We start from the raw sequence: 21,662 nt of genomic DNA, 5'->3' as shown, positions 1-21,662 counted from the left end.
GTTTCAGAAAACCATGTTGTTTAATTAGCACTTTTTTTCCCCCCTCGCTGTGCGATAAAGTAACAATTAGGTTCCCACAGCATTCAACATAAGCAGCTTCCTCTTGTGGAAAAAAAGATGTGGGTGGTATGGGAAAAAACAATCTGAGAAATATTTCCAGGTTTGCGACTGAGGTTTTATCCTGGCAAGAGAGACAGACACGTGGGTCATGCGTTGGCTTCCTCGTTGCTCGTATTTATGCCAAATGTGTACTAGGCACGAACAGTGGAGGGAAAAAAGAAAAGGGGAGAAAAAGAAAAGAAAAAGCTCTCCAGCTGAGAAGTTATGGCTTTAAGCAGATAACATAATGAAGGACTAGAAAGTAGGCTATATGAAAAATGAGCGGAGAAGGACAACCTGCTGGTTTGAGGGAACGCGTGAGCTGGAGATATAGGCCAAGTGATTGGTCTGAATGTATTTTGTAAGAAACATGTCTGATAGGAGACTTACACAGGGAAAAAGCCATGGGAATCACAGCAAGTGGCTCTTCTCAGAGGTGGGACTCTTGGTGTCCAAAAGCCCATTAATTTGGTTGCTTCATGGAACAGATCCTCCTCAGTGCCATCACATGGCACATGCAGGAGAACAGGGTGATCAGGCCCAGTCAGCATGGGTTTGTGAAGGGCAGGTCATGCCTATCAAACCTAATGTCCTTCTATGATAAGGTCACCCACTTAGTGGATGAGGGAAAAGCTGTGGATGTTATCTACTTGGATTTTTGCAAAGCTTTTGACACCGTTTCCCACAGCATTCTCCTGGAGAAACTGGCTGCTCATGGCCTGGACAGGTGTACTCTTCGCTGGGTAAAAAACTGGCTGGATGGCTGTGCCCAGAGAGTGGTGATAAATGGAGTTCAATCCAGTTGGTGTCCGGTCACAAGTGGTGTCCCCCAGGGCTCGGTGCTGGGGCCGGTTCTCTTTAATATCTTTATCAATGATCTGGATGAAGGGATCGAATGCACCCTCAGTAAGTTCGCAGATGACACTAAGCTGGGCGGGCATGTTGATCTGCTTGAGGGTAGGTTAGCTCTGCAGAGGGATCTGGACAGGCTGGACCGATGGGCTGAGACCAATGGTGTGAGGTTCAACAAGGCCAAGTGCCGGGTCCTGCACTTGGGTCACAACAACCCCATGCAGCGCTACAGGATTGGGGCAGAGCGGCTGGAAAGCTGCCCGGCAGAAAAGGACCTGGGGGTGTTGGTTGACAGCCGGCTGAATATGAGCCAGCAGTGTGCCCAGGTGTCCAAGAAGGCCAATGGCATCCTGGCCTGTATCAGGAATAGTGTGGTGAGCCGGACTAGGGAAGTGATCATCCCCCTGTACTCGGCACTGGTGAGGCCCCACCTCGAGTACTGCCTTCAGTTTTGGGCCCCTCGCTACAAGAGGGACATTGAGGTGTTGGAGCGTGTCCAGAGAAGGGCTACAAAGCTGGTGAGGGGTCTGGAGGAGAAACCTTATGAAGAACGACTGAGGGAGCTGGGGTTGTTTAGCCTGGAGAAGAGGAGGCTGAGGGGAGACCTTATCACCCTCTACAACTACCTGAAAGGAGGTTGTAGAGAGATGGGGGCTGACCTCTTCTCCCTGGTGACAAGTGATAGGACGAGAGGAAACGGGTTCAAGTTACGTCAGGGGAGGTTTAGATTGGATATTAGGAAACATTTTTTCACTGAAAGGGTTATTAAACATTGGAATAGGCTGCCCAGGGCGGTGGTGGATTCACCATCCCTGGAGGTGTTTAAAAAAAGGGTAGATGGGGCACTGAGGGACATGGTTTAGAAGTGGCTTTTGTCAGGGTAGGTTAAAGGTTGGACTTGATGATCTTAAAGGTCCCTTCCAACCTCAGCAATTCTATGATGCATAATAAAAATGTAGAAATTGCGCTGGTAGGAGGGTAGAGGTAAAAGCTCTGCCTTCTCCCTCATCCCTCCCAGCCTTTATCTCTTGATTTTCATCCCTTGAAGAAGTTCAGCAGTATCAGTCCCGGCCCTCCCCTGTGTTGCTGTGGAACCAAATGGTTAACTGATTTTGATCAGGTGCAGGTCCCAACTGTATTGTTTAATTTTAATCTGGGTATTTTCATACTGCAACTTATCCTCTTCCCAAATAAAATCATGATCAGAGTTCAAACAGAGGGAAACATCAACAAAAAAGTGGTAAATGTCAGCAGCGGCAACTGAAGGTGCAGTGCACTACAAAAAGGGTTCAAATCATCATCTGTATCACACAAGACACTTTCAGAAAAAAATCACAAAAAGGATTTTTGTTTATGCATTTACCTGGGACATGCATATGGATGCAGTGTAGATCACAGAGTATTTACATATGAAACATTCACAAAGTGGACCATTATTTCTCACCTTCATGCTTGCTCACACACACCGGACGTGTGCGCACATATACAGACAGACAGAGGGGAGATTCGCGTCTCATCTTGGTCATAAAGTCTCCTCTCTCAGCTGTATAACCAACAGCTCAGGACCCGCTCTAGAGAGATGCTGTTGTTATGAAAGGAAGGAGACTCTGGTCTGTCAGATCACTGCTTCACTGACCATCAAAGCTGAACAATAAATGCTGGTGGAAGTTTGGAAACCAAGCCTCAGCTACAGCAGCTGCGTGCCACTTCAGAGAGGGAACCTATAGCCCTGTGGGTACCTGATGTCCCTAAAGAACGCTGCACAAGACACTTGGAACAAACCTTTCCCATGTGATTACCAGCGTTTGTTCCCTTCAGACTGCAGGGAGATTTGCCCAACTGTCTTAGCCTTGGCACTGAAGACAGAAAGTACCTGGAGTGCAAACCATCCTGGAAATCAAACCACACCCACGTTTCAGATCTAAGGTCCCTGAAACTGGCACCCAAAATCAGTGCTACTGCTGATTTCATTTCATGCCTGAATTCCCTTCTGTAAAACGGAGCCCATGTCACTGGGCTGTAATGACAGCAAATTAATTTTCATGAAGTACATAACCAGGGGAAGACCATACTTCTGCCTCCAGGACAGAGCTCAAATAATGTGTGTAAAATTGTATTCTCCATCTTAAGGAGATGTATTCTCCATCTCTTAAAGAGACAGTGGTGCTAGGATGTGATCTTGCTAAGGAAGACTAACGCTATGCATAACTCCCAGAAGTGCCCTCAAGAAAGCTTCCTTCTGGCATTTCCTAACTTTACTGCCTAAATAACGTGTGGGTTTTGGCATGGTTTTGTATGTGTGTTGATGAAATTATATAATGACTGCATCATATGGCCTCTTTGAGACCTCATTAGTGTCATGAGTGAAGCGGGATCCTTTAAATCCACTGCACTACCAAGAGAGTGGAACAAAAATAGAAGATAATGATCTACAAATAAAGCTACACACAGCACTGAAGGGAGAGGGTGGCAGCAGGTATCTCGGAGGACAGATGAGACCTCAGAGGACCTTGGACCTCCAATTCAGGGACCGGAGGTACGATGGCTCTAAGTGAGTCCAGACCCTTCCATACAAATTGGACCCCTTCCACTGTCTTACATGACCACCTTCTAACTCCTTTTCTTTCTCATCCAGTTTGGAGGAATAGTGCCTTGGGGCAACTTGACTCAGCTTCTTGAGTAGACTCTTCTGGAAAGAGGCCACAGAGGCCTCTCCTTAGATAAACTTACATATGCCCTGGACGCTAAAGCAGTAACGCTCTCGCCCAGCCTCGCAGCGCAGAGTGCTGCGCTGTGCACAGGGGGCTTTCCACAGAAGGCATTGTGAAACCTGTATTGCGGGAGTTTAAGCTTCTTTGTAGCACTAAAATACGTTTTGGCACAGAAAAGAAATTTAGATTGCATGATCAAGACACACGAGACTTCACAAGAACTGTGCTACTTATTTAGGAATAACTGAGCACTACTCTGTGCAATTACAGTGAAGAAAAAAGGCCATTGCTCTAAGATTTCAGGCCCTTTGTGCCCAAATACATGTAACTTTGTTATTACATCTTCTTTTTCCTTTTATTTTGTAATCAAATCCCATGTTTCTTTTGTAGCTTTGGTTGAGAGAAAGATCTCAAGCCTCATCAGTGAATGGTAAACCTGTAAATCTTTGCAGCAAGGCTCTTCAATGGTGTGTAAGCAAATACTTCAAGATGTCCCTGAAGAAGCTGAGCATTCCCAGCACACTAACTTGCTAAAGTTAGAGGTATTCAGTCCAAATGTTGAATACCAATTTTAAAAATAAATTTTAAACAATCCGGCCCTTTATGTGAGGACAAAGTTCAGATGCTAACCCTGGCCAAGAGCCCCCAAGGCTTTCAACTGGGCATTTTGCACCGAACAAAGAACTTGCAGATGACGACAAACAGACAAACTGCCCAATGGACAGATACATGAGAGAACACTGAATTTAGGTCAGTTATGCGGGGAAAAGAAACTTAATTTAGGCTTTAGAGCAGCTGTCAGGTTTTGGTGGTTTGTTTTTTTTTTTTTTTAAAAGAGAGATTGCCCAATGACTTAAAAATAAACAAAACGGGAACTCCACTTACTGCAAATGAGAACATCCCAGAAGTAAGCATGTTGCAATGTCGACTCACTATGAGGAACGCAAAGCGATGGCTGCTAAGAGACTTTCTGTTACAGGGAAAGATGCTTGTCAAAGCCTTTGGGACAGAGGGAAGAAACGAAAGAGGAGAGCACAGGCTGAGACTTCACAAGATGTTTAGCAACAACAAAAGGCAAGCCAAGGAGGGAAGTTCCTCCTTTCCCCTACAAATAAAAGCCCTACACATTTCAGAACAGTTCTCAAATCTAATTCTCTGATTTGTCTGAACTGGCTGTCCATACTTCAAAAGCGAAGAAATTAGGGTCCTCAGCAGAAGAGTAGAGATATATATGTTCATGCTGTGTTCAAGGGCTCAAACACCACTTAACAGAAGACCCTGCTTCTTATACTAGATAAAAGCACTGATGATTTCAATCAGCTCCTGATTACCCAGAGAAACGGGGGGCTCAAGGATTAAGGCATAAACACATACATATGCCATGCTCTAAGAACACACAAAGTTGTTCTGGAGAAAAGGAAAGAGAAAAGAAAGAGCGGGATGCTATTTATGGTGGACCACAGAGATACCCAACGGGTCAGCCCGCACAGCCCAGTGTCACCCAGACGTCCAAGATGCAGAAGCAGCACGCACAAGAGCCAGAGTATGTCAGCTCTGCTGTCAGGCCACACTGACCCAACAGACTGTGTATGATCCAGGCTGAAGAAACCACCACCTGGTTGTTGTTTCATATATATCCGTAGCCAGTGCCTCAGGTCTTTTTCTTTTTAAGGCTGTTTCTCCAGTAGCCTTCCAAGGACCTTATCTGATATATGAGAGCACATGTGGACGTTTACTCAAAAGCCCTCCCGGGCATAAGCTAGCTTATGCTGAGACTAGTAAAATGCATTAGCATCCATCACGTGGTTAAACTGCAACCGAGAGGTCAATCCTGAAAAATCAAAAGCTAGCTGACTAAGGATTTCCTTCAGTCTTCTGCTAAAGCCACAGTGAATAGAGTACCCCAGGACCTGTTGTTTCTACTTGAGATTTCAATGCAGGTTTCAAGAAGCTCTTTAGAGAGCACACCAAGCGACACGCTGCATAAATACTGCTCAGATTCACTGGAGAGATGCTGAAGGTTTTGAAGGGAAGAGTGCCACTCTCATTAGCACCAGCCAAGCACATTTACACATGGGGCCTACAGAAAAGCTGGGGAGGGACTTTTTACAGGGAGAGTAGCGATAGGACAAGGTTTTAAACTGAAAGAGGGGAGATTTAGATTAGATATTAAGAAGAAATTCTTTCCTGTGAGGGTGGTGAGGCACTGGAACAGGTTGCCCAGAGAAGCTGTGGCTGCCCCATCCCTGGAGGGGTTCAAGGCCAGGTTGGACGGGGCTTGGAGCAACCTGGTCTGGTGGGAGGTGTCCCTGTCCAGGGCAGGGGGGTTGGAACTAGATGATCCTTAAGGTCCCTTCCAACCCAAACCATCCTATGATTCCCCAGCAACGCAGGAACTGTGCAGCCTCCCATTCAAATGGGGGCTGCGTTCACACCTATAAGTTCCTTTCCAAATCCCCTCTGTGGCCTTACCTCTGCTGAGCAAACCCTGATCCTTGGGAAGTCCCTGTGCAACCTCTGCCTGGCTCACACAGGGCGAAAGGAGCTGCAGCCTCAGCTGACGGGAGCATAGCTTAGGGAAGAGGGGGAAGTTCTGGCACCAGTCCTGCATGGACAGTCGGAATGCCCACCTGCATGATGTCTTGAAGGCTTTCAGTGAAGGACAGCTCAGCCTCCACCATATAGAACTCCGCCAGGTGCCGGCGACTCTGCGAGTTTTCCGCTCGGAACGTCGGGCCAAAGGTAAACACATGGGTAAAAGCCCTGCAAGGCAACAAGAAACAGGTAGGTCAGGCCCAGCACACAAGCGAGTCTGTTATACTTAAAGCCTTCACTTTCCACAGAGGATCTAGAAACACTCATGTTTCCATTTCATCTTTGACCAGTTTAATGGCGCTGCTGGGTATGCTGCTGTTACGTTCCTTCATCCAGGCATGGAGAGGGGTTATTCACACCTCTCCAGGACTCAGGGAGGTTTCACAAACCCTGTTCATCTTTCCCTGAACATCATCTGTGCTCAGGACACTTTTTGTAGCTGTGTGGGAATAAAAAAAAATTACATTCTGCAGAACTGGATCACTGGAGAAGCAACTGGACACCGCACCAACCAGGCTTCCCTTGAAAATGTCCCTTCACATTTGTTTGGCTGCAAGGTCTGACCTTTATGGGTGCTCTGACACCCCAGAGCCCAACAGAGCAGAGAGGGTCCTGCTGCTGGAGTTGCCCGGCTGGTGTTAGCACTGAGAGTTGGCCGGCGAAGCCCGGCAGGACGGAGGCGCGAAGCCCGGCAGGACGGAGGCGCGAAGCCCGGCAGGACGGAGGCGCGAAGCCCGGCAGGACGGAGGCGCGAAGCCCGGCAGGACGGAGGCGCGAAGCCCGGCAGGACGGAGGCGCGAAGCCCGGCAGGACGGAGGCGCGAAGCCCGGCAGGACGGAGGCGCGAAGCCCGGCAGGACGGAGGCGCGAAGCCCGGCAGGACGGAGGCGCGAAGCCCGGCAGGACGGAGGCGCGAAGCCCGGCAGGACGGAGGCGCGAAGCCCGGCAGGACGGAGGCGCGAAGCCCGGCAGGACGGAGGCGCGAAGCCCGGCAGGACGGAGGCGCGAAGCCCGGCAGGACGGAGGCGCGAAGCCCGGCAGGACGGAGGCGCGAAGCCCGGCAGGACGGAGGCGCGAAGCCCGGCAGGACGGAGGCGCGAAGCCCGGCAGGACGGAGGCGCGAAGCCCGGCAGGACGGAGGCGCGAAGCCCGGCAGGACGGAGGCGCGAAGCCCGGCAGGACGGAGGCGCGGTGCACAGCTTGCAGTCCCCCTCTAGTGGCAAGACCAAAGGTTGTTGTCACAAGAGCCTTCGAGATAAAGAACTGGGCTCCTTCCACACGGCTAAAACCAGTGCAGCTAAAAGGGGTCCCTACTGCAGAGAACACATCTGGGATATCATTTTATGCCAAAGCAACCACTGCATTTCCTCTTATGAAGCAATTTCTCCAGCAACCTTTTCGGGAGCCTATTTAAATACATCCTCTCCTGTTCTGCAGTCACGTCACGCTGTGTTACACAGGATACAAAAGCCTTCTTGATTCTCCACTTCCTTCAAAAAATCCTTCCTACCAAACAGCAACACACCTTTAAAAGTTTTATTTTTACTGTGAGGAAGCTGCACTCCAAGCAACACCTTTTACACTATGGGCTATGAGCACTTGGGACATCCTCAAGCCAGGGAGAACTTCCCAAACAGCTGCCACGATATCTGTTTCCTCCCATGCTGCATGGGAAGCAAACCACGACAGGGGAGAGAGCGAGCTGCTTCAGAAAAACCACGGACTGGGCAGCTGCTATCTTTGGTACATCTTGAACTTGACATTATTTTTATCTGTAGACATCACGTCGGAGAAAAAGAACTTGATCAGTGGAGATTAAGCACAGTTTAACACTCATGAAAAGAAGCGTGCTAATTGCTGGGGTTGGCATTTGACTTGCATCTAGCTCTGCAAGCTTTCAACTTCAAGAGGATGTTTGCTGAAGTTTCTGCACAGGCTAATTTTGTTAAACTGAAGTTTAAATAAACAGCGCTACAAAAAGCGGCGTTTTTCCTTTGCCCCTCTTATGGGGGCATCTGCGCTGCAAATAAAGGAACACACACATTCTGCTTCACTCATCTGTTCCCTCACGCCACATGACGGTTAAAGGTTACGATTCAGAGAAACAGCACTTTCTTTTTCCTTGAGTTGGTAGTAGTAAACACACCAGAAGAAAGTTCCAGGTCAAGACTTTGAATACGTAGCCTGCCTGTAGGTTTCTTTTCCCCACTGGCCCTGCTTTCCCTGCTCAAACAAATAAACTAACTTTCTCTACTTTGCTCCTGTAGCTGTACTCTCTCATACACGACCACAGCATCTACAATGCTAACCAGATTTTGCTGCAAACGTCTTTCCTCAAGCATCATTTTCAGCATGCCTCTTCTCCCTCTGCCGCCTTTCTCGCTGGATGCGATGTTACTGCCGTCACTTCATGATCCTCCTTCAAACTGCCCTTTGCTATAGTGTCTATAAAACCTCAGCAATGTTTAGATAAGTGATGTACCAAGACTATTACTCACTGCACAGGTCAGTATTATCTCATCAGTTCCTTGTGCTCCCCCATCTGTAGCCATCTGTTGTCTTGGGTTACAGAGAAACGCATGTCCTTCCTCACAAGGCTTTTTTGTTTTGGGTTTTTTTTTTCCCATGTTCTTACAGCACCTGGCACAACAAGGTCTTGGATCCAAAGCTTAAGAGCCTCAACTGCTATAGCAATACAAACAACAAATATGAAACAGTGAGTCACTCGGCCAAAATTGTTCAATGTTTAAGGAAGAACTGGTCAAAAAACTTTTGCTTACCAGGCCATGGAGGTTGGCCTCTACTGGGAAACAGGAGATGCGGGCTCTTGTGCTACCTGTGCCCATGTTTCAGGGTTTTGCTGAAATATTTCAATTTGGGGCTCTCCAGTTAAAGAACAAATTATTTTAGTCACAAGTTCAGACTGCGACTGGGCACAGGACAAAAATATTTTGAAAAGCTTGCAATTGCTGAAGCACCCACCCAGGCCTGCTGGGTTTGATGTGCAGGTCTCTAATTTCTCCCTGGCATGAAGTTCTCAAAAAGCGACGCTTAAAACTCAAGTGTGACACCAGCTGGCTAGCGGGAGATCCTGTCCCACAGAGCAGCAGTCTGGCTTCAGCGAGACACACTTTTCTCAGCTGCTCTCCGGGCACGGGCACTGACACGTCTCTCAGCGTAGGTTACTGTGGCAGATGACAGTCTCCAGCAACGCGGGCTGCTATGAGCACTTTGAGCTGTGCTTTTTTCCTCCTGAATAGCAGCCCAAGCATGATGACTAGATACTTACCTTCCAAGGGGCTCTCTGGCTGCAAGATACCTAAAAATAATGAATAAATTAAAAAAACCCCGTATTGCTCCAAGATGTCAACTGTGGTCAAACACTTCACAGTCACAGATCGATTCTGTGCTGCAAGAATAAAACCTCTCTGTGCCCAAGACAGAGCTTTTGGGAGGACAAGTGCAGCACAACTCCCACAGGAACCGTTTTTAGTCGTTTCTCAGCTCTAGGCATCCCGCCGGGACCAATCTTCTCTAACTTGTACACTGAGCACCACCTACATCTACAAAACTAACCACTAGCCCTACAACTTCATGGACTATCCTAAGGTGCCCAACAACAGCAGGGATAAGGGCTTTGTGATAACCTGTAGAGAATGTAACGTTGCTGGTGCAGGGCTGAATTTGCCTGCCTGCTCTTTGACAGGATAAAAAAAAAAACAAAACACCCAAATCCACATCTGTGGGGAGGAATCCTTCATTTCTCAGGCTAATTGTAAAGGGAAAAGATAGATACAAGTAACTGTGAGAACTTCCCCACGACCCTGGCACCCTGGCAAAGGGAAACAAGCCAGATGTCACGCTGGCAAAGCGATCAAAGGAGCGCAGTAAATGCAAGTCATCTGGTAATGGCAATGCAGCACTGACCAGAGGCCTGGACACGCCAGAGAAACACAGCTAAAAATACGTATAGTCACTCTTATCAGCTCCAAGTGCGAACAATTATTTTTCATCCAGGCATTTATATACTGTTTATCGTGTTCTGCCATTCAAGACATCAAGCAAACGCACACTACACAAAACTGACCTTTATTTGTACTTCATCTGCTATTTAAAAAAAAAACAACCTGTGATTTGATACACTGCTACGTCACACTGAGCATGTATAAATATATTAGAAAAAAGAGGGATGGGAGCTGACTCCGCTCCGATTTCACGGTACTGAGGGCAAAACCAGTCATTTTGTTCTGGGTGCATTCAGCACCTAGCACAATGGAGCCTCAGTCCAGGGCTGTGACTCCTATGCTCTACGATGCAAATAATCAATCATTTAACATTCCCAGACCTCCGCGAGACTTCCAGCATTTAAAAATAACTTCAAAATTCCAGCTAAGCCTCCAGAAGTGCCTAGGTCAGTTGGGGTTGCGGGCACTCAAGAGTCTTTAAAAAAAAAAAAAAAAAAAAAAGTAGTGCTAATTCCTCATCTCCAACAAAAGCACACACACAGGAGTGGGGGGGGGGGGAAGAAAAGGCAAAAAGCAAGTCCAATAATCTGTCGAGCCCTTTTCCTTAGCCATTACAGGCAGAGCAGTAATGTCTGTGATGCTGTCCTTGTACGTGCTACCAAAGAACACAAGAGAGGCTTTGAAACGAGTCCCTTTGCAGTCAGCTTCAGCCAGATCAGAGCTCTGGACAGCAAACCCCAGCGCATTGATGGAGTTCACAGGCTCTGCTGGGGTCAACACCAGAAGGCGGCACAGAGCTGCTTAATTAATTGCTCCCTTTCTGGGGCTGCATTTTGCTCTGCCCAGTTCTCCAGGAAAATCTGAGAGCTTAATGTGGAGGCCAAGAGAATACTCACAGTGCTCCCTCCGACCCACTGAAATGCTGCAAAACCCAGGGCCCCATCCTGCAAAGCGCTCAGTTCCCTCGTCCCAGCCCAGCAAAGGGCTTCGCCACCTTCTAGGGAGAGGCTCACATGAGTCCCTTTGGAAGCAGGCAGTAAGGCTTGGATGCGTTGCTGGAGCACAGCTGTCCTCTGCACGGACAATCGCTGAGTGGAGGCTCATTCTTACACAAGCTGCATTTGTGATTTCCACCCTATGAACACCCAAGAAAGGAGAAACAACTTCTTTTTCCCCCTTATTTTACACACTGCTAAAACCCTCTTCAGAAGTAGCTACCTCTCCCCGCTTTGAGAGCTTTATGCCACGCAGAACGAAAGCTCATTTCATTTGAGCTCGTTGACAATTCATTATTGAGACAGTGATAGAAACCAATAGAGAAGTATAAAGGATCTGTGCCCAAAGCTGCTTAAACTCATCCTTTTAATTAAACTCAGGCAACGTTTGTAGGCCTGAGCATCTCTGCCTTACTGGCAATTTTTACACTGCAATCCAAATACAATTAATTGTGCCGATGGTTCCCAAGCCAGGAATGGATTGTGCTCCTTTTCTGAGCCAGGACTCCATGCTGCTACCGGGGTAATAAAGACTTATTTGTGCTGTCGAACCAAGGGGATATAACTCTGAGCAAGGCCATTAATCAAGAAGACGCAATCCCTGCACAGTCGGCTTCCAGCCCGTGCCAAGGTCACACCACGCGGTAGTGACACAGCTGGAGGCAGAAGCTGGTTGCTGTGACTCAGGACTAAGCACCAAACCACACCAGTGCACACAGCTATTCATCTGTAAGGTGTCCTTGTTCTCACCCCAAACTACTACAGGTGTCTGCATAAACACAAATACGGTGATTGCTCTGACAATTTCTGCAGTGGAGTTCAGCTGCAAAGGTGATTTGTGCCAAATCTTATCTTTGGCCATGCTAAATAAACACAACATGTGACCCTTCAACTCCTTATGTTCCCCCCACCACGGTCCACCGACACCCTCCCGACACGTACACGCTAAAATTCAAACTGCAAGAAAATCTAGATTGCAAGAAAAATCCAGAAACAATAGCTTCTAACCCAAGGACAAACCAAACCATGATGTAAGCAGAGGAGGAAAGGAGAGCAAGGTGACTCTAAATCCCAAGAGCTTAGCTTTGTCAGCCACGTTGCCCTTTCCCTTAGGAAGCTAAGAAATTAATAAAGCGAGCCATCTAATTCAATTCCACCCTGTTCCAGCATGACCATATCCATTTTGAGCATGGAGGACCTGCCCGCTCCATCAAAATACGCCGATGACTTTGCTCGGCTGCCAGGAGACACCAGTTGGCTGCAGCGCTTGACCCAAGCACGACTGGGATTGTTCAGGGATGCTGAAATTTGTATGCTAAAAGATGTTCTGGCCCGACACAAGAAACCACACGCACGCAGACAGCCGTTCAAACATACCGATTCAATGCCTCCAGGGTCTAGTTTTTGGAGGAGCTGGAAATCCAGGGCTTCTAACGATGCTAGTGAGGTACGGGCGCCCAGCAGTTTGGAGAAGAGGGAGAATGATTTACACCCTTGCACTGGCCAGACTGTGTTAAAATGAAACCTCAGAGTTGGACAGAAGTACCTGTTGTTTAACCTCAATGTAAAAATACTCCCATTAGTATTGTTTGGTGGTTTGGACGTTGCACAGTGAAAACACGCATGTTACTGTTGAAAAGGCAGCGGGGCGGAATGAATTTTATCCAGAAAAAAAAAAAAAAGCAGAAGAAAAGATTTTAAAAGATTCCTCATGGAACATACCACTTCTGTCCGCCCTCTGAGGAAGCGCAGATGAGAAAAGCTGCATCTTGACAAGGGCTTTTATCGGAGTACGTTGAGGCTTAGGCCGGGGCAGCAGAGCTGGCCTGCTGAGTGCTAAGCTTTCAATTCACGCTGCAACGAGATGGGACTGTACTTCCCTTTGTAAGCAGCCAAAAATAAATACATAACTTTAAAAAAAAAAAAAAAACCAAACCCACACGCTGTCTAAGTTCCCAGACGGGACTGGGAAGTGCCAAACTTCCCCCCCAGCCACTCAGACTGAAGCAACGCAGCAGTTCCCCCTTGCTGCAACCTCCAAAGGGCAGTGTCCTACCATGTCCGCAGGGTGGGCTCTCCCCCCTGCCACGTCCTCTGCTCCGGCTTCAGTGGGAAGAGAAGGAGAAGATGGGCCAAGGATCCTCCCCGGGTCATCCGCCTCTGCTTGAAAACCATCCAGGCACACTTGAATAATTAACGTGACCCATATACGCTAATTATCTGGCAAAGCACCCCACATTTTGTTTATTAAACCTCACAGCACACCTAGACACTGTATTGTGAATTTACAGATGGCAGGAGAATAGGGAAGAAAAAAAAATAATAAAAAAAAAAATCGAGACACAAAGGAAACAGTTACCCAGAGCCATACAACATCTTCTGCTCCAGGCTCAAAGATCTCATCAGCCTGGGTCCTCCGCCCTTTTGTGCGACACTGTGGTACTTTATTCTCAGTGGAGTCTTGTTTTGTCCTAGTTTTGATATTATTACTTGTAATTAAAGTCAATAAAACGACTGGTTAGCAATGATAATTCAAGCTGGGCTGATGAAAGCTACCAGAGTCGTCAAGCATTTATTCAAATAATCATTTCCCATGTCCTAGCTAACAGAGATCGTCTACAAAGGAGTGATATAAAATGTTTTAAATAAAACAGGGAGCAAAGATCTCTTTCAAAACTTAATCTTCCCAGTGACTTTGACTCTAAACCATAAAAATACATTACCAGCGTGGGGGGAGGAAGGGGAAGCAATCTTTTTCCTTTCAGAGTGGAAAACACACATGTTCTCCGCAAACTGCAATATAATAGCTTTGAGGAGGATTTTTTTTTTTTTTTTTAAAAATCAGTTTTTTTCAGCTGGACACTGGTTCTCCCAACTCCGCAAATAAAAATCACAGCAAGAAACTGCATCGGTGGGTGCACTGCTGCACGAAGAGAGTCATGATTCAGGCCACATTTCAGTTTGGGTGTAGCTATTTAAAATTTCCAAGGCCATAAGTTCTACAGTAACTAAAGAAAGTAAATAACTGCATTGAAAAACAATTACTAAAAGCTATATTAAACGCAACGTGTTCCAGCTGACCATGACATGTATCTATAACCGTATTCTGCTTCGGTGCGAGGACAGCAAACCCTTGAAGAAATTCAGGGCCCACACTATTGGATTTGTGCATCTATTTTAAGGAAAGCCGCGGGAGCAAACAGAGATGGAGCTGCCTGCCTTAGCGTCTCATACTGGAGCCAGTTCTTGGGGTACAGAGGCTCCCTGAGAAGCAGGAGCTGCAGCCTGAACACAAGGCACATTCATGCTCTCGTAAGCAAGTAAGTTTGCCACGGCGTCGTAAGCCACCGACGGTCAGCTGAGCTGCAGTGGAAGACTTGCCTCACCCAAAGTAAAGCAAGTTTGCAGAAGCCACCATGAATGTGGCTACTATGGCACGGGGAACACGCGGGCAGAGGGTTATAACAGTCCCATTGTAACTCAGAAAGCCACAGTTTCTCAACCCCCTGCAGCTCTCGAGGTTTTATGTCTGGGCACACGCATGAAGCTGAGCTGCAAGGCCCTACACAAACCTGGCTGCTGGGATCTTCTGACATGGATCCTACAGCACCTACTTCTGCTTTGAATAGGGATGACAAGACGTTCAGAGAAGGAAAAGGGACCGTGCACTGGATTCAAGAGTGAAACAGAACGGCTTAGCTTAGCTTACTTGTAAAAGGAGGACCAAGTATTTCAGCTGATGACACCTTTCACCAGATGAGCGTAAAACCTGTTCTTCTGGTGCTACCTGCACTGGATTTTTGCAGTCAGGAGATGAAATAAAAAGCACGTAGTCCAAGGCAGTGCTGGGATTGCATGCACGGATCCCAGGGATGTGGCCGATCTGCAGCTACTCTCAGCGCACTCACCATGCTTCTGGCAAGGGAATTACCTGCTTCTCCTCCCAAAAAACACGGAGAAGGAGAAAGGACCAAGACATGCAGACGGTAGAACCCCAGCCAGCCAAGCGACCCTAAGCCCACAGCTGTACCTACAAAGTTCATGCATCGAGCCTCGCAGTAACACAGCGTCATTAACGACACCGCAGCAGTCATGAACCAGACTGAAGCATGTGGTAATTGATTAAAAACAGACATGTCATGGTTGCTTTTTATAGCTCCAATTAAGTGTCAGCCTAATTAATGGAAGTTAGTGTGCTAATTATAAGAGTCTGCGTCGTGAGTCAGACTCAAACAAATGTTGTGCAAGAAAATGTCAGAGATTTTTTTTCAGGCTTCCAAGATAAATAATTACACTTATTTTTGTTAATTCTTAGCAACAGGAATGTTACACAGCTGGACATCATTCCTGCAGCTGCATTCAAAAGTATTTAAAATTGTACAATGGAGAGCAAATATTTGCTTGAAGACAATGCGATCTGTTCCATCATCAGCAAGTCATTTTGGAATCCAATTTTAAGGCTGCATTTGCCAGACTGCTGAAAACGAAGCCTCTTTTATGGACTGTGGCCTTAAATACATCTCTTTTCAGCTCGGCAGCGTTTGCTTGAACACCAATCCGAAGTGACAGCTATCTCTCTCCATCTCTTCCATGCTTTGAAAAGCAGCGAAGCAGTGGCATTTTAAAAGTGAAAACCGCGTGATTTCAGCACCTTCTGAAACCAGCAGGAAATTCACTGCATTCAGCTCTCCACTAACTCAGGCAGACACAGCTAAAATGGTCTGGACGGCTGAGATTTTTTTTTCAGAGCCTCTCTACAACCAGAAAAGCCCGCTGCAGGACTGCAGAGAATATCTGGAATAGACCGAACAGTAGCAAAATCCACGATGGTTTAGAAATCAAGGGGATGTGCTTGAGGGGAGGGGAGTGGGTTTAATTATGATGCAACTAAACCAAGTTTGATAGCTAGACATTAACGGGCAGATGTCAGGCCGAAAGGCTAAGATTTTACGTTAGGCAGAAAAATACGGGTCCTGGGGAGAGAGGCTGAACTGAAAGTGAACCAGAGAGATAATTCACCAAGATGGTCTCGTGGATGAGACTGATGCAGAGGAAAATGAGAATGAAGCCGAGAATAAACTAAGAAGGACAAAATAATTCAGGCTGGAAGGGACCTCGGGAGGTCGCTGGTCCAGTCTTCTGCTCAAAGGGCGAGCGACAAGGCCAGACCAGGTTGCTCAAGGTTTTATCTAGTGGGTCTTGAAAACTTCTAAGGATGAAGAGTGCGTAGTGCCTCTCAGCAACCTTTTCCAATGCTTGATGGATCTCTTAGTGACTTCCCCCCCACCCCATATCCTCTCAGAACTTATCTTGTTTCAACTTATTCCCATTGTCTCCTGTCCTCTAGTTGTTCACCATTGCAGAGTGGGCTTGTCTTCTTGATAACCCCCTTGCAGGATGCTATTTGGTTGCCACTGAACCTTTTACTCATTTGCAGGGAACTTCAAGAGTATGTGAGACAAACAAGAGAGGAGAAACCTACTGAAAGCCTGAAAAGAGAAAAGAAACAAAAGCTAGGGAGGGCAAGGAGTGAGGAGAGAACTTATTCTGTGATTTAAGGAGGGGATAGCCACCAGAGCTTTTAGGAAGAACAGTTTTAGTTAAGCTCACAATGCAAAAGGCGGCACAGACAGTGCCTGGGATGAAACGTGGCGCAAGGAAAATCAATGCAAAACAACGACGTAAACTATTAGCAAGAGCAGCGTAAAGGAGAGGAGCAGGTAGAGCTTGTTGGAAGCGCAGACGGGTGAAAGGAGAAAAAAAAAAAAAAAAAAAAGAGTAAATACAGCCAGTGAGCTGTACTTGGCCACAGTTGGTTTTGGCTGTCTCCAGTACGCCTCTGAATCATCTTCAGCTGTCACAGACACTCCAGCCTAGTTCAGGTCCCCAAAGGGGTCTTTATACTCACCAGAGGATCACGGGGCGAGGAAATACCACAAGGACTTCACAGCAAACCAGTGACATTTAAAACCAGTTATCGGGCGACACACAATCCTAACAAACTTCTACCACATGCATCGGTTACTGACTCAGCCAAGACCGAGAAGACTAAAGGGGAGAGCTGTATTACTGAATAAAGACTTTTCTGGAGACCTTAAAGAGCCTATAGATTTATAGCAGCTGACAATGATTCAGACACCCTGAGCAGTCAACTTAAATGCTGCCATTGCAAAGATGAAGTACAATGAAATGAGAAGTTGTGCCAACTAGGCCATTCGTGTCATGCTGAGAGACAAGATGGAACTTCTCCGACCTTGCCTTCAATAACAAGAATACACAGCCGACAGTCAATAAACACAGGAACACCTCTCTTCCCACTTTTCCTCAAAGAAAAAGGTTGAAAATTCACAAATTATAAATGGCTCGCTGTTATCGGGGATAGCACCAAGCAGCCCTGACATAAAAAGGAGTCCTGAGCTCAGGACAACACGCAGGCATAGGTATTCAGATGATACCCTGTGGGTGTCCTCTCAGCAAGGACAGCAGAAGACTTGGTTCTAGACACAACTGGTAAGTCTTCTCCATGCCTTCCCGCCCAGTCTTTTCCAACCACGGCTTGGAGGTTGCTCATGATCTTTGTAAAGCTAAAAGCTAACTCCAGACAGACATGACTGCCTAGCTGTATTTCTGTTCCCTACTACATAAACCCCATGGACAAATTCCTCCCCACCTCTCATACCTGTCCTGTTCCACCCCTGGTTTCTAATAGACTTCTGCGGGATCTGTCTCCGTGCTCCCATGGCAAGTCACAACAGGATATGGGCCAAGACTGGATGGGGAAGGATCTTCCAAGCATTTCTACCTTAGTCTCTTCCCACAAATTCTTAGGGACCAGTTGTTTCTGAAAGTCTTAAGACTGCAGCAAGTCAACATTTAATTTAAGCTAAAGGGAATTTTTAAGAATAGTTCCTTTTCTGAGCATGAAAAAAAATAAATATCAATCTGGCTAAAACAGTTGGTTGCTGTTTTGGTTGCTTTGTTTATTGGGAAGACTAGAACATTTACGGTTTTGGGGGAGGACTCCCCCTGCTTTTTACTACTCTGAAAACATCATCGGAACACATTTGTCTGCCAAGCCGCTCTGGTTACTAATATGCATTTACGTTCTTTCATCTCGTAGGAGTCCCATTCACAGAGTAAGTCCCAACTTGATAAACACAAATAAAACCTTCACAGTATCTAAAGGGTTTTGCAGTATGTAGAGGGTTAATACTGTGCTGCATCACTACGGTGCTTCTGCATCTAGAAGAGCTTGATCTATTTTTGAAGACTGAAAGGATTCAATACCACTTGAGCTGTAGGCCTCAAAAACTCAGTGTGCTTACATAAAATAAAAATAAAAGGACTAGGTTCACGGAACAGCTATGCCCCATTATGAATAAACACAGCTTATCTAAATTTAGATGGCACTGGATCAATTTAAAATGCCTGTAAAAACAACACGCTACTGTAAAATAGGACCATGAAGCGTGATGTGATGTACTCCATGCTGAAGTGCATTGATTTTTTTTACCCATCTCTAGAGAACAAGGTGCGCCTGAGTGATATCAATGGAAAAATTATTTAGCAGACAGGTCTTGCATCTGCCCAGTTTAGCCTTCTGCTCCATCCCAGAGCAGGCTGTGTACTATTTAAAGGAACAGTCTGATGTAAGAGAGTGAGATTGTATTTCGAGTTAATTACAATCCATACTTTTTCTTTGGACTTATTTGATTTGTGGAATTACGTCTTTCAATAAAGGTCAGAACGCATAACAGTCAATTAAATCTAACACGTACAAATGCACGTCATCCCTTCTTCTTTCAGGGATGCAAAACCTCCACCACCCCTACAGTTAAACAAACCTCCTCCTCATTAACTTTCCCAGCTAATGTCTGAAATGACACATCAGCCTTGGGCTGCCAAGTGACCTTTACTTCTGTCACAGCAGCCAGGGCATCATACGAGAAACATCCTGCCCATTGAGAACCTTTAGCTTGAGTATTTTGGCCGACCACAGCCGTCTAGGTGGTCTGAGAAGAGACGCTGTCTCTCAGAGATAACAAGCCAGGCAGAAAACAGCTTTCTGAAGAAATTTATACCTTTTGATTTACAGGCAAAACTTGCCCTTTGAACAATTTCACTGCAGCTCTTTACCAGCAGCCTATTAAACTGTGCAACAGTGATTAAATGAAAAAAAAAAAAACAAACAACCCAACAGCTAAACATTTATTATTTGTTTCTCAACATTGCCTACAAGGCATGGACAGCAAATATTAAGACTATTAGAAATACTCATCAGAACCTCCAGGTGAAAAAGCAGATCTTCCAAGTTCACATTTTCTAAAGCTAGGGTTTCAGCCCTCTCACCTTCAGGAGATTTGCACTGGACAGTAACTAATCACTTTGAAAGCGATTTTAAAGTCACTGTAAGTGCCTCATGAATGCCCTTGCCAAGTGGCACCTGCCTGAGACCTGGTTTCTGCCAGGCTTTATCGGCCATTCAGTTGGCAGGCAGTGATTTGGCTCAAACATCACGCTTAAGGAGAACTCACGTTGCAAGGGCTCAGAAAACTGTGCCTTCAAATAAAGGATTGTGCTGATTTGAATCCATCTGTTTAATGTACTAATTTTGTTTATTTATTGGGAAGATTCAGCGTAGATGAGGACCAAACCCCCTAATCAAAGGGAACTGTCTCTCTGTCAGACTGACACTTTCACCCCAAACAATCTCAGTGAAATATTACAGTTAAAAGCTTAAGGACAACTTTTTTTTTTTTTTAATGAAAGTCAGTATTAACTATTTGACTGTGATCACTGCAGTGGCTAGAATGAACAAAGTATCAAATATGAAAGCCATCAAACAGAAGTGAGAATTGGCAGAAGGAAGAAACACAACAGGAAGACTGAAGGAGCCAGAAAAAGGAAGCTCGGGATAAAAAGGAGAAAAGAGGAAAGGAATGCGATAGCTAAAATGAAAAAGATTTTTTGCTGACATACGCCAGATGTGAACAACAAAAAGACACTTCAGGTACTACAGTTATTAGCAATAATCCCACAGCCATTCCCATAAAGATTATGTCTCCATTCAATATTCCCAATCCATGGCAAGTGGAAAGAGACTCCTAGGATTTAAAACCAGTTCATAGACCAGATTTAAAAAGCCATCTAGTTTTCCCCTGCCTCGGCTGGCTTCTCACACCATCACCCAGCCACTGCTGCTCAATTTGTTACTGGCATCCACGTGGCAGATACCTAACGGACATCAACGGGGCAAAATTACCAACCGAGAAGATCCCACAGATCAAGACAAAAACTTCTCATTTTGCTCACCCCGCCATCACTTCCAAATGGAGCTGGCCAGAAACCGTCAGGAAGGCAGGAACATTGAAGAAATGAGTCTTTTGCGCAGATTCCCTTGTCTCATGTGACATCTGTAAGTAAAAAAAAAAAAAAAAAAAAGGAGCAAGAAGTCAAGAGTATTTGTGTTTGAATGAAAAGCACAGCTCCTGGCTTATTTTCCCTTTTTTCTCTTAAGAAATTACATGAGATTCAACCAAAACACTGCTGAGATGGAATCCAACAACATGGTAAGTCGTAATACGACGTTCCCCATCTTTGCTCAGACTGCTAACAGGCTCTGAAACCTATTCAAGCAAAACACTTTAAGAAAAAAAAAAACCCACAAGATAAAGCATTCTTGGGGACTTCTCTTTCTAGGGGTCCGACGCAAATAATGTGCCTGCAAAGCGAAAAACCATATTTTTAAGTGGGAAACACCACAGCTCCCACTTCTACTTCCAGTGACTCATGAGGACATGGGTTGTAGGTATCACAACAACTTGCCGAACAAGTTTGTGAAGGGTGGCCCCAGTGTCACCAGCAAAGCTGGAGCCAGTCAGCGCGGAGCAAGGATACACAGTTCTTTCATATGTTTCTCAAACTAACAGGGATTGTAAACTGGATCCCCAGTAATTAGCTGTTATCGGTTCAGCTGGGCAGGAATTAACTCATTAACATGACACAGCTTTATGGAGTTTGACTGCCCAAAACTTTGCAGGCAGCACAGAGTTCATAAAAGCTAGAAGAACTTTCAAATCTTTCAACTCTCAACTCTTGCCTCTGCTTGTGGGAATGTCAGGAGCTCTAAATTTTACTCAAAGAAAAGAACCATGTAACTTATGTGTTTAAACATCCATGAGCTGAATTAGGAATGACGTTGTAGAAAGGAAGGAGGTAACAAAACGTAAAATAAAACATCAGGAAGGACACATTCACCACTTTGCAAGCAAGTCTGAGAACAAGAATGGTAAAAATTTTCCAGAGCAGCCTCTGATTTTTGGCGCCCCAGTTAAGTAACACATATATAGCGAAGGGCTTGTCTACCAAGGAGTTTGTGAGCGGGCAGAGAAATCACATCCCATGTTTCTGGGAAAGGCAGACATAGAAAATGAAAATCCCTCTGGA

The 21,662-nt window shown here is 46.0% G+C and overlaps 1 protein-coding gene across 2 annotated transcripts in view; it reads right to left on the bottom strand.

Moving 5' to 3' along the window:
- Nucleotides 1-21,662, bottom strand: part of NARS2 (asparaginyl-tRNA synthetase 2, mitochondrial) — a 59,777-nt gene that overhangs the window by 20,648 nt on the left and 17,467 nt on the right. For both annotated transcript variants that reach the window (XM_063326432.1, XM_063326423.1), the window contains exons 6-7: nt 20,529-20,629; nt 6,293-6,425 (exon numbers count right to left, since the gene is read on the bottom strand). In XM_063326432.1, coding sequence (XP_063182502.1) covers nt 6,293-6,425; nt 20,529-20,629 — 234 coding nt within the window. The remainder of the gene's footprint in view (nt 1-6,292; nt 6,426-20,528; nt 20,630-21,662) is intronic.

The sequence above is a fragment of the Chroicocephalus ridibundus genome, chromosome 1, assembly GCF_963924245.1.
Source record: "Chroicocephalus ridibundus chromosome 1, bChrRid1.1, whole genome shotgun sequence".
Classification (NCBI taxonomy): domain Eukaryota; kingdom Metazoa; phylum Chordata; class Aves; order Charadriiformes; family Laridae; genus Chroicocephalus; species Chroicocephalus ridibundus.
Note: the sequence above shows the minus strand (reverse complement) of the source record. Positions and strands in the feature narration are given on the sequence as shown.